This window comes from Etheostoma spectabile, chromosome 11, assembly GCF_008692095.1.
Source record: "Etheostoma spectabile isolate EspeVRDwgs_2016 chromosome 11, UIUC_Espe_1.0, whole genome shotgun sequence".
Lineage (NCBI taxonomy): Eukaryota > Metazoa > Chordata > Actinopteri > Perciformes > Percidae > Etheostoma > Etheostoma spectabile.
In genome coordinates this window covers 11,561,385-11,576,903 of record NC_045743.1, presented here as the reverse complement: position 1 = coordinate 11,576,903, position 15,519 = coordinate 11,561,385, and the positions used below count along the sequence as shown (strand labels likewise).

The following is a 15,519-nucleotide window of genomic DNA, read 5'->3' as shown; positions in this document are numbered from 1 at the left end:
AGCAAGTACAAAAATAAAAAATAAAATAAAGCATGTATTAGGTACTTTTGCACAATGTACTGTATGTCAGCATAAGAAAAGTGTGCAATGCAAACAGAAACAGTTTTTAACTGTCAGTTTGCCCTTCACTAACATTGCTTCTTGTATGTCAAATTGAAAAATGTTGATAAAACCTCAACCTCAATACAAAACAACTGGAGGTAAAATCTGCTGTTTACTTTGATTATTTCATAACGCAACAATCTTTTTGAGGCTTCACTGATATCTTTTGAATCATAATGTTGGTAAAATTACTTTCTTCAATGGATAGAGTAAATAACATTTTGGAATAAAATGAAATGACATAACTTCCACTATGTTCCGTATATCTGCATTCAATTTGGACATTCAAATTCTGTATCTTCCATAACAAATAACAATTTTTGCTTTTTAGGTTATTGCAGACATCACAGTACTAATACTAGTTTAAGTCATGACAGAGGAGGTTCAGCAGTTCCTTACCAGGGCGCTCTTCTGGGAAAAGGAGAGATTTGTCTCCAGGGCCACGACCACAATGAAGGGGAAGAAGCAGAGGATGTAAAGGAGGCTGCCACTCAGGCCGGCAATGTAGGTCTTGTCAAAGAAGGAGCTGACCAGGTAACTGAAGGACAGGATGCTTAAACCATAGTCGCAGAGGTACAAGAAAAGGATGAAGCCGTCACTGTTGGGCAGAATGCCACCGTACTTCAGCACCAGCGTGAGGATGAAGATGGTCACCACCAAGTATGCGGCGCATTCCAGGAACCAGGCAAAGAAGTGGCTGAGTGGGTTGACTCCCATCATTTTCATGTACTGTGGGAGAAGGAAGAATAGCAACATATGGCAACACACGGAAATGTCAGGACAGAAATGTTGTGTTTAAAGGAATGCTTTATTTAGAAATAATTTGTATTTGACAAGAAATTTGAGTGTTCTTTAAAAGACAAAGAGAAATTTTCAGTATCATTACAGGGCATCTTAGAAATAAATCATTGTTTAATGCAAAAATACAGCGACAGATTTGATAATTTTCCAAATAGAAAAAAAACACTACCTCATGCAACCTTAGCTCCCTCTCATGCACCAGTTTCTTCACAAAATCAGCCACAAACAGCACCCAGGCTATCATCATCATGATCGGGAAGACAAAAGAGATGGCCTCCAGGTACCTGGGGAATGCAGAGATGCCAACTGTCAGTCAAATTTGTAGAAAACCTAACATCCAATCACTGTCAACAACAGCAGATTAAAAAAAGGTCTATTATTCAGTCACTGGCTTGACACAGAGACAGAGATGCAGAGTGGAAGAGCAATAGCAATGGAGGGTTTGGGGATTTTTTGACAGCCGTGTTATGATCCTTTTATTATTTACGCAAAATAAATGGCTCTCTATTTTATATTTTCCTTTCTTTGATCTAATCATTTCTGGAGCCTGACACGTAGGAATTCAGTGCTTGCTGTCTTTCATACTACCCAGCCTTATTTCACAGCTCATGTCAGAAATTGTGTTGCTAAGTTACAAATCCGAACAACAGAGAGGCAAGGTTTATCATATCTTATAGTTGGTCAGAGCACGGCCAGAGACAGTGGTCCGCTGGTGCTTCTTAGATGAGGTATCAGCACTTGAGGGCAAGAATAGGCATTACGGTCAAGGATGATTTATTGAAAGCAATGCAGTGTATCGAAGCACAAGTTAGTGCCAAGCCATTGTTTTGAAGTGTATATGTAGAGATGGGTGGTGTTCCTCAAGAGCCTTAAGGGTGTATGACCTTCAAAATCAAATGTACAATAATAGTGAATATTCATGCACAAGGTGCAGAGCCAATTACAATGCGAAGAGTCTCTATGAATGACTACTTGCTGTCAGTCCCAAGTGGCAAATAAATAATGAGAGAGGATGTATTATTCCACATCAATGCCTGTGCTTCCCCTCAGAGACATTATGGATCCTTTCATAATGCATGCATCCATACGGGAGCATGTTCATACAGCATGTGTGTATGTGTGTGTGTGTGTGTGTGTGTGTGTGTGTGTGTGTGTGTGTGTTTGCATGTTTAGTACATGTAGGAATGTGAGTGTGCATCCATGTGTTTAGGGAACTCACTCATCCCGGGGGTGGCAAGGATAGGGGAATGGCTGCAGCTGGACGGCTGGCTCCATGATTCTCTGTCCAGTCTGGGTCTCAATGATGGCCCGATCAATGTTCTCCTGCAGGTAGATAAAGCCACGGTTGTAGCGCATTCTCCGACCACCCGAGATGTAGTTGTCTTTCATAAAATAGGCGTCCCGAACTTTGTCAGTTCGCATGACGTTGTCCATGTGCATGCGGATAGTGTAGCTGACTTTGGGAGGTAGCGAGAATGTTGAGGAGGAAGACCGGGCCTGGCGATTCTTGGATGAGTCCTTGTCTTTGGGAAGCTTGAAGATGACACCTTAAAAAGACAGATTGCACCATCTTACTGCACACATTTTAAACTTAATGACAACATTAAAAGAAAAGACTAGCACTTATGTTCCTAGTCCGAGATGAACTGTTGCAGAGTCAGATCTCCTGTAAGGCTTCTCATCTCAACTCATTATCAACAGAGAAGAACCCGTTAGAGGAAGCACTGTAGATTACAATACTGTACATGAGTATTTGTTTGATGAGGTGGATGTACCTTTGAGGCTGCCAGCCTCTGTCACAGGCTGTGCTTACACACATAAAACCTTGCAGAATGAAATCTTACCCACAAGTTTTACCACTGACAGAAGTCCAGAAAAAGTGTTGTATTTAGTGGGAAGATTAATCAATATCCAAAATCAGTGCAGGTCATTGATGCGTGCTGCACTGTCAGAAATTAATGGAATTAGTTTGCTCTTTTCACATAAAAAAACATCTGCATTATACCCTATTTTTACTCACTTGCGTACAGATCACGGTTTTTGGCAAGGTCCTGAGCTGCAGTATTGAGCTCATCAGCAGAGTCGTAGCCACGGTAACGGTCAAACTTGATACAGGAGGAGAGGTTTACCATCAGTGTGGACAAGATGGTGATCTGATCCAGTACGTGTTTGTTGTTCGCCAGCATGACAGTCATGTTAGCTTTGGAAAAGAAAAAGACATTTAGACATTTACCAACAGGGTTAACAGAAACTCAGTGGCATGCCCTGTTGTTGTATGTTAACTAGGATAGAAATATGGTCTGACAATATAATGCAATCAATTTCAATACCTGTACGTCAAAGTCATCCCTTGAGGAAAAAAAATGACTGACATACGTAATCACATCACGGAGAGAAGCCCAAAGAAATGCATGTTGAAATGAGTGCAACGCTTCCTGTAAACCTAAGGAGCAGCCCTATTTTCTAATAGCATGTATATTTTACAGGCAATAAGTGAAGTAGAAATATAAAGGTAAGCCTGGTGTCTGCAGCTTACAAAATAAGACCTTCAAATGCTCACTTACAGAAGTTGCTGAGCGTCTCCTTCAGTGTGCCGACATTGATGTCTGTCTGCATCTCAATGAAACTCACAACAAAGGAATTGCTGAGGGAATTCTGACAGAAGGGGAGAGAGAGCGGAAGAGACGATGCACAACATCAAGATTTGGCTGCCGATACTCGTCGCAGAGCACTGCAAAGTTTATCTCCAGAATTTCAGCCAGCAACACAGTGAACCAGCAAGACTAATTAGATATACAGGAGATAGTTGTGTGTTTTCATACCTGCAGCATTGGTAATGTGTTGCTGAGTATTTGGGCCGACTTTACAACGTAGTTGGAGGACGTAATCCAGTCCTTGGAGTACTTCCCCAGATTTGCAAACTCCTGCAGGGTGGCATTGGCCTGGACAATGAGAGAACAAGTACATGTAGAAGATGTGGAATGGCTGGGTATCAGCAAGATTTCATACCGCTTTGTGTGTTTGTGTGTGTTTGGTTAAAGTAGAAGATAGCGGTGCATTCTGTAAAAATATGTGTATACCTCCACACTGTATTTCTTGTTTACTACATGCCAGTCAAGGGTGCGTTAAGACTACACAGGTAACAATCACTTAGAAGAAGTAGAAGTGACAAAAACTGTTTGCAAAAACGTGACAAAGTCAGATGAGGGCTTTGGGAGGATATAGAACATACAGTTCAGAAAGGTCATGCAGTTGCACACCCAGAGACAAGCTGGCTGTGACATGTTTGAGTATGTACTATATACCTTCTCCATTATAGCCCTGGTGACAGGTGTGTCAGGGGTATACAGAATTTGTCCCATCAGCATGGGTTTGAGGAAGGCCCAAGCGATGGCTCCTCCTGTGGTATTGACCATGTCCAGGTACATGTCCATACAGAAGGGACCTACACGAGGAAAGAAAAGGGGAGGACAATTTGACATACAGTATTCACAAGGGTAAAAGTTTTAATTGTCCAATGGTTAAGTTTGATATCTGCTTTTTTTGTAAAGTTATTGAGACATTTTGAGGATCGTTTTTTAGCTTTAAAGACAAAGCTGATGCTATTTGATCATTTTCCTATTGTCAACAAATTAAATGAAAGAACAATAATGTGTAAGTCATTCCTGACTACTGAATAATCTTTTAAATGGTCACAAATATGTAGTTCCAACAATCCTGGATGGTAGAATCAATTAATATTAGTTTTGGTCTTTTAATGGGATCAGCTGATGATAAGAAACATTATGTAATCCTGTAAAGTGAGCAAACAGAACACCATTCCAATGTGTTTTGGTAGCGAAAGTGGGGTAAATTATTGGTGGTTTCAGATTTCCTTAGAACAGCCAGAATTTTTCATTTCTACTTTCTGCGAGCAGAAAAGTATCTACCCATATCCAAATTCAATTTAGATGGGTGGGATAGTTTAGTCTGTAACTGCCAACTGTGTGATTTAGGCGAAGAACACAAATGAAAACATTACTTCATAAAGTCAGGAAAATGTATGTGCATACAGTACATGTACTTATATTTTATTATCTATATATTGTAACAAGACAATACTAACTATAAAAGCTTTCGATCGCTAAAACACTGAATACCAAGACCACATATACGCTTAAGAATGGTGAATGCATTGACATTAAAATTCAGTTTGCCAAAGCCCTAAATATTTCCCCCTCCCAACATACTGGCATTTCGTGGAATCTTGAACCTCTCAATCATCTCCTCCCTCTGGCGGTGGTTGGGAAAGGAGGCATTTGACTCTGGCATGACGGGGAGTTTGGAGATTCCAAGCAGAGCCAGCATACCTTTACTGCACAGTGCTCGAGAGAGGGTGACAAATGTAGCTTTGGTAGAGATGCTGGCTCTCTGTCCTCTCACCATCTGGGGCAAAATAGAAATCGAAACTGTTAATACTGCATGATAGTCATGTATTCAAAATTGAATGTTTTTCATGCAAGTGGAAATCCATTGAAATCCATTCAAAATAAGCCTCAGCTAAGAAGAAATCAATGGTGCCTGCACAAGTTTTGGGTATGCAGTTTGGCCACAGGGATATTTTAATCACTGAAACTGCATTCCTCTTTTTCAAACATGAACCCACAAATGAATATATTGTGGGTGACTGATAAGTGACTGTACAAGAACAAAGACTTTACTTCGTTGAATTCGTTGTTGGCCACCAGGTTGCGGTCTTGGACGGAGAGCATGTAGGTTTGAAGTTGACTAACAGCAGGAAGAACCATGTTCATCATGTTGGTTAAAGATTCAGCCATATTGAGCAAAACTCCCACCAGGCTCTGAATTTCTTCAGGCAACACCATCTAAAAGACAGGAAAGACCATTCAAACATGTTTCTGTTGTTTAACTTCCTCATCAAAAAACAGATTAGGACACCGTAATGTAATAAATAAAACCCAGAATTAAAATAACCAAAACCATAACGAAAATAGGCATATTAAATGATCCTGTTTTGGGTATCTGGGTAAGTAAATTTGTTTTGGGGATAGGCAGTTTTCTGAGATCAAATAGAAAAAAACGTTATTAAACATAGTTATTAAATATCTGAGGGAGGAAGCGCTTTGTCTAGTGAACAAACATTTTCTTGTACAAAAACATGTCTCTCTTTTTTACATTTTCCTCAAACAAACACGCTGGAGCATCAAACTTGTTTTGTGACTGCCAGAACAGAAACAAGTTTTTTGGCCATTACAGAAGAATGTGCAATCATCCCATTCCCATTTTCGACTATTTTTTTCAAATATAAAAAAAGTGTACCATGTCCTGAATTCAGCCTTACTCTGTAAATGACTTTCTCCATGTTGAGATGGCGAGCCATTAGAAGTGAGAAGCTGTACCACTGTTCAGCAGACAAGGAGCAGAAAGTGTTAAAGATGACGTCATCTGTCTCTTTCATTGTCATGGCTTCTTTGGAGCTGCAATGACGCAGGTTGACGAACCAGGAGAGGATCTGTTTCAAAAGCATGTGAAAACAATTAATACTGGCTAAAGAAGCACATTTACATCATGCATAGACCAGCCATAAATCCGATCCATGCTCTAATAATGCATTTACAATACTGACACCAGAGTTCTACTTTCAAACTGTTCACCCGAGGCTTTATATTGTGAATGGGCTTTCAAATCCCTATGCTAGAGTGGCATTTTGGAACATGGTGTGTTTGATTGCTCCTCCATTTAATTAAAACATGTAGTGTGTTATGTCAATCCTGCTGCTCTGAATCAGGGTTCCAGACTAACTTTTTGCCTTGGTTGCACTGGTGCGCCTAACCTTTTTATTTAGGTACACCAGCACAAAATGTAGGTGCACCAAGATATTTCCAAAGAGTCGCCGCTAACGCCACAATTTCAAGACCTAACATTTTATGGCTCAAAGTCTTATGGTCCCCCTTGCTGTCGCATGCCCCCCATCTGTAATTGGGCCTTCTTCACCCTTTTGCCTTCTTCAACCAGCTTGCCACACTCTCTGGCATAATCCTCTAAAACTATATAAATATATATATATATATATATATATATATATATATATATATATATATATATATATATATATATATAAGACTGATTAAAAGAAAAAACGGAAACCCGGATAGTTCAGTTGGTATATACAGAGACTCTGACCTGTGGCCCTTTACTGCATGTCATTCCCCCTTCTCTCTCCCCTTTCATTTCTTCCGCTTTCCTATCACAATAACGGCCGAAAATGCCCATCACGTTTTTTTTTATATATATATTATTATTGGAGACCATGCACACCATGTAGCTGCTAGCAGCCACACTACTCTCCCTTTCCATTGTTTCTCTGCTGGACCACTGGATTGCATACCTATTATGTTTACATTGCTACACAAAAATACTACACTTACTGTATTACACTTATTGTATTATAATACATTATGCTCATAGTAGAATGTTATACTTGATGCTCTATTCTATTCCATCCTGTTATATTGCTGTACTACACATTATGCCTCCTGAAATATCTTATATCCAATGCCATCTTAATTTATCGTATAAGACTATATTATGTCAACATATAATATTGCATGGCATATCTGTATTAAGACAAACACCAAGTGATATTATTTGATCACATCAACAGTCTGGTGTCCACTGTTAACTCTGCTGCTATTAATCATTCAATTTTTTTTAAGATTCTTTTTTTGGCATTTTAGGTCTTCATTTTGACAGGACAGCTGAAGACATGAAAAGGGGAGAGAGGGGGGGGGGGTGACATGCAGCAAAGGGCCGCAGGTCAAAGTCAATTCCGCGAGCGCTCGCGTGCTCTACCAACGGAGCTACCTGCACACCCACGACTGTCACTTTAAATTGCAATATTTGTCTCCTTGTGTTCTTGTATAGTTTTTCTAATCTTATATTAGTTTAGTTTTTTTTATATCTGAGTTTTATTATTTATTCTTTTACTTTCTCTATTTATCTGTACCATTGCTTTTCTGTAACAACCAAATTTCCCCTGTGGGGATCAATAAAGGTTTATCTTCACCTATAATACCGTATGTGGATACATACTGAGGATGTCCCTGGCTCACCTCTAAGTTGTTGTTTGGTAGTGTGGTGTTCATCAAGAGGAGGAGAGCAGCTGGATCAAAATGCATGTGATGCTGAACATCCACAAGGAAGGCTGTCTTATTCCTCAGCATCTCACCGACCGTCACCACTCCTGGGAAATAAAGAGATATAGGAGGAGAGAAGCAAGTTGAAAAGTAAATTTTTTTTATTATAACATTGATACAGTGTATTGTTTTTGTTGTTTTGTATTGAACCATTATATGTAGTTTCAATTGGAAGAAATGGAGGAAACTAAAAGACTGAATTATTTTTGCAACAAGTTACATTTTTCAATGAATTCTTAAAAGTAGGTATCTAGTGGTACTGCTGTTCAGATGTAGCTGTCTTTTTTTCATTACCAAATGCCAATTTCTATTTAATACAAAAACACTCTTTGAATAGAGCCATATCTGGCTGTTGTTTTGGCAGAGAAGACACCCTCTGAAGCTGAAAGAGTACCGTGCTGAATGACAATGGTTTTGTCAGTAAAGGAGACACTGGTTTAATAGTTACTAGAGCAACAATCATGGACAAAGTAACAGTGGAGAAATTGGCCACTGTAGTAAGTTATTACCATACTGTTAATTAGTCCAGCTACAAACAAAGCAGTGACATCAGACACAAGCAAGCGACAGGTGAGCTGAAATAAGCCGTCTGTTGCTATGGAAACAAGATTTGTGATCTCCCTTTTTCCACTGACAGTACACCAGGCATCGCCCCTTTAATACAAAAGTGACCACAGCCCTCAATCCGAATTTTGGACGGAACAAAACTTACTTTTTGGATTCAAAGTGATTGCTGTTTTTTCCCCCCAAAATTGATATATATTCACCATTTGCAAATTTATAATGTGTATATACGATTTTGGATATAAAGTCTTCTTCTCTCATATGTGTTCATTCTTTTCCTTATTCATAACTGGCCAGCCAAAAAGTTATAAACAAAACAACAAAATTAGCAGCGAGAAGTCCAATATGTGTGGCGTGAAATGCAGAAATGTAGGGTCTACCATGAAAACTGTGTAATAGTGGTGCAGAAATGTAAAATATCTATTTAGAGAAATGCCTTACCTGGGGAGGTGATGTTGATGTTGAAAGAGCTCAGCATGCTGATGTTAAAGCCTAAACTTTGACTCAACACAGAGGACCTGTAAACACACACACACAGACACAACATATAAAGGCACTTAAATCAAGAAATACAAAAATTATTTCTTAAGGGGAAACTTTTCCTTAATTTAAATTAAAATACAAATGCTGCCAGGCATCCTGCAGGCTAAAAGGGCTGAGGTCCAAACTTCAGTTAATCCAACACAAGAAAAAGACAGCAAGGGTAACTGTCTGACTTTGCAGACTATAATACTCTCAAATCCTTGAAGGTAGAACAGTCCAGATCAATCTGTGATATTATTTAGCAAAAGATACAGAAGCGATAAAAGAGGTAAATATTTAGACGATTTTGGGAGCAGCGCTCTCTTTACAAATTGCTGCTCATTCCTGTAAAAACTCTTGAAAGAAAAACTTTTTAAAAGGGAGACAGTGATGTACCATTCTGAGTGGACATCGAAGGTTTTAGGCTCTCCGATGACAGTCTGGAATATGGCATCGGGCAGAGAAGTCCCGTTCATCATCAGAGTCTCAACTAACATCTGCAGGCTGGGTAGAATAGTGTTACACAGCTGACCAGGCTCAACGGAGAGGGCCGACATCAGCAGACGCACAGACTCTGTTTTCTCCAAGGTGCACACCTACAATAAATCAGTCACATAAGCAGCAGCAAGTAAGCTTCTGGTCAAACCTCAAGATCAAACATATGCAGCAAAGATTGGTTGGACATACTTTGCTGCCCACTCTGGAGTGGGAATATTTAACTAGATGGTTAATTTTGGGACTTTAGGGTTATTGCTAGAGCAGTCTAAATTGACTATATTTCATTTACGAAATTGTTCCGGTGCCGCCAGAGGTTTAGCCAGATGTACCTCATGTCCGTCACCGTCCACTTTCCTTGTGTTGGCATTCTAAACTCCAGTTGATAAATGAAGACTATGGGTAACTTCTCCTCAGATCTGTGCAGCGTAAATCCAGACTGCTACCAAGGCTATCGGTCCAATCAGAGTTTTCTGTTGCAAGACTAAAACAAAAAGTTGCTTCCCAAGGATATTTTGCAGAGGCACCGCCATTGAGTCCGGCGCCCGAGACGATTGTGATTGGTTTAGAGATGAGCATGTTTTTCTACCTCCTGGAATGCGGACTAGCCAGACCCTCCTCCAAAGCACTGTGGAGTGTAGGTCTGGCTAGGCAAGACTAGGGCTAGAGTGTGTAAAAAATCTATCTCACTGTGACTCGAAGAACTCCAATCCAACTAAAGAATTTGATGGGGGACGATTCTGTGTTTCAGACTTTCCCTTCAGGTCTGAGCAAAGCATTGAATACTTGTGATTTATGTAGCTCTTTTGGCACAAGCAACAATTAGCAGCTTTTAAGTATTTAATCAAAAAACATAGCGCTGTTAACCTACAAAAAAACATTTAGTTCGAACTGTAATCAAAGTCTAATTAGTGGTGTTGTTGTATTTGTGGGCTATTCATGTTCATGTTGAGGCTACATTTTTCTCCAGTTTGACCACTTTCAAACAACACAGTTTCATAACCACAACATAGCATGACCAACCTAATAACACTGCTGGGACTCTTTTATCACAGGCACACACCTGGCCACATTTATGTCATGTTAGGTTTACAATATCAAATTCAGTTCCACAAATAACTGTGCTTTTTAGAACACTTAATGAACCCATATAATAGTTTCAGTCATTCTGTTTTGATGGAAATGTCAGGGTTAATGCAGAGACCTTGAATCTCAGGTGGCCGAAATGCTCTGTGAATTGAGGGTCCGTCAGGTTGATCTGGAGGAGCTCAGCAGCTGTTTGGATGATCTCTTGCATGAGCATCAGGTTCTCTGTGAAGAGAGGCAGAGAGTGAACCGGAGGGGTAAAAAATGAGGATAAGACAGAGGTCATTAGAGTTAGACAGGAATGTGGGACAGGAAAGGGAAAAGACATCCCACTGGGTTTCATTACAACTCAGAATATTACGGAGCAGCATCGTCAGCCAGCGATCAGCAAATTATCTGCCTAAAGTGAAGCCCTGTGCAGGACTGATGAGGCCAGAAGGGCCAGCAGTACTAGATGCTGTCGTGCATTAAAACACATCTGACAGAGTCCAAAGAAAGGCACCACCTCAGGTGCAAGACGTGATGATAGAATATTTAATTGGGCCAAATTTAGACAATGGTGATATTTAATATCAGGATGCTCAACACATAGAGGCCTTTGCAATTACAACAGTTCACTCTTGGTGTGTTTGAGTGAAGAATATGAGTGGGGTTAGGGAGAAGTGAAGCTGCTGCAGCTGATTACAAAGTGATTCTATACACTAAAAACATTATCACACAAGCACCAACGCCAATTAAAAGGAGGTCATAGATGTCCACTTGTGTGAGTGCGAGGGGAAACGTTTAGCGAGGGCGGACAGGATAAGTGATTGAATTCTACTTTGCTAATGAGATTTAAAAAGGTGCTGAGTGGCTTTCTGCTGGAGAAGGGCCATATGGCCTTAGGCTCTTTGGGAGCTCAGGCTAAGCTGATGTGAAGCCTTATTCCTCATATCTCCAGAATGAATTATGATGCGCTATAATCATGTATACATTAACAACAGCATTAACAAAATGTGTTATGGTCTTCCCATGGTCCTGTAATAGCCATGAAGGTCAGACAAAAAGGGGTGGCACTCTTCCATGCTGTGTGACTTTTTAATGGCACAGGCTGGCAGCCTGCACTTATACTTACATACTGTCATAGCAGGATGTAAACACAAACTGCAGCATCAGAGTGAGCTCTGCATTACTGCAACAATTAAGCATGAGTGGGAGGGGATTCACTGAGGAGTCAGTAGCTAAAGTTACTTGGAGAAACTAAAAAGGATAAAGCATCATTCATTTGAGGATTCTCCATTTGACTAATGAGTGCACTTCTCATTATAAAGCTGCCCTTGAAAGAAAGAAAGTCTCTAACTGTCCATACTGACAGTAGATCTGAACCAGTAAGTTACCTTCAGATTCACCGGCAAGTGCTCTGGTGACGTTTTTAAGCACAGAGGAGAATGGAAAGCCATCGGGAAGCATATCAACAGCATTCGTCAGGAGATCCATTGATTCCCTGGTGTAGATTAAACACAGTCCGTTTATGAAATAGGGGCCAACTGAGCAACATTATTAAATTAACATAACAAAAGGACAAAAACGTGTTTCTTATTCTTAGAGCCATATTTGGGAAGATGCAAATAAGACTTACATCTGAAACGTGCCAGGGAGAGTGAAGAAGGAGAGTGCCCCAAGGGCAGCATCAATGGTCTCTTCCCGAGAGTTATTTAAGCCCCACGGCATGTTGCTTGTAGCTCCCTTCACCACAACCCTCAGATCAGGATTGGCAAAGAACACATTGACTGTCTCCATTATTTCTGTTGTGGTAGCGGGAACAGAGATGGCTTTGAACATGGCAGGGTAGTCAATGTAGAACATGTCTATGAAGTCATCCATGGGGTCCCTTGCAGGCGTCAACAGGGCCTCGCGTCTGTTTCTGACCCTTGTCGTATGGTTACCGCCTGGCATTTCCGGCTGAAACACACTCGGATGGTAGTCCATAGGGGTAAGAAGACCACTGGTGCTCACAATTTGTTTAAGGATTGCAATTATGTTTCCAATGGGGTCTTCAAAGAGCTCCATGTTTGCTGGCATGTCCATGCTCATCTGGGTCAGAACAGACAACAGAGGCCTGAGGATGTCGTAGATTTTGGGCAGAGCCTGAGCCATTAGATCCAGTCCAGACGCTTGAGTGGAGGCCATCCATGCAGACATCTTGGCCACCTTCTGCACAATTATACTTGAGTCGTTGGATGCCAGAAATTGCTCCAAGGCTTGGGAAACCATAGGCTCATTCTCAAACAAATTCATGTCAATCACCACTTTGACAGCTTCCCTCATCATGTCGGTAAGAGATGTTTCATTGAGTCCAGAAAAGAATCCCTCCATCATGGAGTAGATGTTGTTTGACTTGATGTTTGCAGAGGATAAGAAGATCATTGCTGCTTCTCCAAAGAGGTCCCGGGACGAGTTGTTGACTTGAATGAGATGGTAATTTTTGAGGATGTGGCTCAGTGTTTCCTCTATAGCTTCAATGTAAGGCTGGATGAATGGGGCCACGCTCACCAGCTCGTTTGAGAGATTTTTGAAGGAAGACAAACTGAAAAGGGGAAAAATTCAACTAATGTCAAGATAATTCTACAGATATAGTCTCATGTAAAAAGAAATATCAATTTGAATTGGAAAAAAAAGTGACGATTGGAAGACCAAAATCACTTCTATGGACAATGGACTAAGGGGCTAATTCTCGCCTCCTTCTTTTATTCAACACAAACCATTGAACACAGTGATTCCAAAGCATTCTAATTTCTTAGCTTTGAACAGAAGTACTATTTCTTCATCATCTTGCTTTATACGTATTCACATAATTTTCCCATTTCATCCTTGATAATAGACCGTGGAATCTTTCCGCTGTGATCAATGATCTATAACTTATGTAGTCAGACCTGATGGATTCCCTGTGATATGCAAAATGTGATCCTTATCACTATGCCCGGCTCATTATTGCAGCTGGCGTATAAAGGGAAATCAATTTTAAGAGGATGTCTCAGCTAGCTGAATCATAGTTAAGCTGCTATCTGTGCAGAGCTGCCTGTTTTCAAGCAGAATTACATTAAATGAATCAAGTTAAATGCAAATGGGATCACAATTCCTGGTTTAATTAGATGTGAATGAAAATGGCCTGACTGGTGCATTGTGAAAATGTTGTAACAACAAATGGAGAGATGAGTTCATGTATAAGTGAGTCTGTGTCTATGGGTCTGTATAATCATGACTCTTTAATGAAAATTCAATGGAAATGTACAGAAAAAATCTATAGTCAAATAATTAAACAAGATACTGTTAAATGTGATCAGACTGTTGCGTTCACTGGGTTTATATGGTGGCTGCACTATATTTTGATATGATTGCATCATCGTCCTGCCTGTGGCTTCAGTGTTAGTGTCTAATTTCTCTACTAAGGCCTTTATTGGTAAAAACTTTTAACTGTGGGGCATTTTTTCACATGTAGGTTCTGAGAGTCTACAAGGTTAATCTGATGTGATGTTTCGTTCATACTCATTTAATAATTACATGAATCTGGGATGCCAGATTCACTACAAACAACTGTTTCAAAGTGTTTTATGATGGATTTCTCTTTAAGCAACCAAAATCATGACCACAGTAAACGGCACATATTTAGCAATGACATCATCTTATTGTGGCTGTAAATAGTCACCTGTTTTGCCACTGCACGTCTTGGAGCTGCTTATACCAGTAAAGCTGTGCCTCAGGGCTCAGAGGCTGGCCTGCAAGCAGAGAGAGCTGGCTGAAGTAAGAGCTGCTGAGCTGCTCGGTCGCAAGGGTGCTGTTGATGTTGACTTGGTAGAGAGATTCTACAGCCATGACAATCCTGGCAGCTGTGGTGCTCACAGTCAGTGGACCCACACCGATGTGCTGTACAGAAAACATTCAGCATAGATGGACTGTTAGTAATGTAGCAGCTTTTTCTGCGTGTCAACACTGCCACCCAGTGGTGAAACTGTTATATGTAGTTGAATAATTTTTGGCACATATTTATATATTTCATTCTGGCTTTGGAAACAAATTCAGAATGTAATATCCTTCAATCAAATTAGCTTGTATAAAATTTCCTATTAATTTCAATGCATCTACTTACACTCATGTTCATGTGAGCGGAGACGGTCTGGGCTGCAGCAAAGGCCTCTAAAACAGGCTGCAAGCTGATGTTGCACCACATGTCCATGGTAGCATAGCTTAACCCCACTGCCTCCCTTACCGGCTCCCATTCCTTGAGAACTTCCCTGCACTCCAATGTGCCGTTAGCCTAGAGGAAACAATGTCAACATCTTATTGTGTTTCATATGTACAGTATTGTTCAGAGAAAACCGGTTCAGTTTGCAAGACAGACATGGAAATAGAACAAAGTGTCAGGGGGGACAAAGGCAAAGGCACAAGGGGAATATAACAATCTCTCTGTTTGTGCAGTTCACAGAGAAGCAAAGAAAAGGGCAGACGTCTCACACAGGTATCATCGCTTATCACAGACTGACACACCAAGTACACACACACCCACACATGCTGTATATGCATACACAATGTATCTGCACATAAACTACCTTGTTTTGTGTCTTGGTATGAAGATGACATTGTCTGCAAAAAGCCTTCAGAAAGTGTAAATAAACATGTGGCTATGCAGGCAGGTGGAAAGGACAGGAACTAAAGAAAAACATTCCTCAATCAAGTCTTTGAAATTTCTGAATAACTAGGTGTGCCGCGAAGATGA

The 15,519-nt window shown here is 40.4% G+C and overlaps 1 protein-coding gene across 3 annotated transcripts in view; it reads right to left on the bottom strand.

Annotated features, from left to right (window-relative positions):
• The window catches only part of abca12 (ATP-binding cassette, sub-family A (ABC1), member 12), a 66,465-nt gene that overhangs the window by 26,999 nt on the left and 23,947 nt on the right, over positions 1-15,519 (bottom strand). For 2 of the 3 annotated variants that reach the window (XM_032529027.1, XM_032529028.1), the window contains exons 25-42: positions 14,893-15,060; positions 14,452-14,669; positions 12,385-13,332; positions 12,143-12,249; positions 10,885-10,991; positions 9,582-9,781; positions 9,105-9,181; positions 8,016-8,146; positions 6,245-6,415; positions 5,604-5,768; positions 5,133-5,328; positions 4,209-4,348; positions 3,726-3,845; positions 3,468-3,558; positions 2,924-3,103; positions 2,123-2,450; positions 1,073-1,187; positions 502-831 (exon numbers count right to left, since the gene is read on the bottom strand). In XM_032529027.1, the coding sequence (XP_032384918.1) occupies positions 502-831; positions 1,073-1,187; positions 2,123-2,450; positions 2,924-3,103; positions 3,468-3,558; positions 3,726-3,845; positions 4,209-4,348; positions 5,133-5,328; positions 5,604-5,768; positions 6,245-6,415; positions 8,016-8,146; positions 9,105-9,181; positions 9,582-9,781; positions 10,885-10,991; positions 12,143-12,249; positions 12,385-13,332; positions 14,452-14,669; positions 14,893-15,060 (3,792 nt within the window). The remainder of the gene's footprint in view (positions 1-501; positions 832-1,072; positions 1,188-2,122; positions 2,451-2,923; positions 3,104-3,467; positions 3,559-3,725; positions 3,846-4,208; positions 4,349-5,132; positions 5,329-5,603; positions 5,769-6,244; positions 6,416-8,015; positions 8,147-9,104; positions 9,182-9,581; positions 9,782-10,884; positions 10,992-12,142; positions 12,250-12,384; positions 13,333-14,451; positions 14,670-14,892; positions 15,061-15,519) is intronic. The other variant, XM_032529029.1, reaches the window with a different exon arrangement.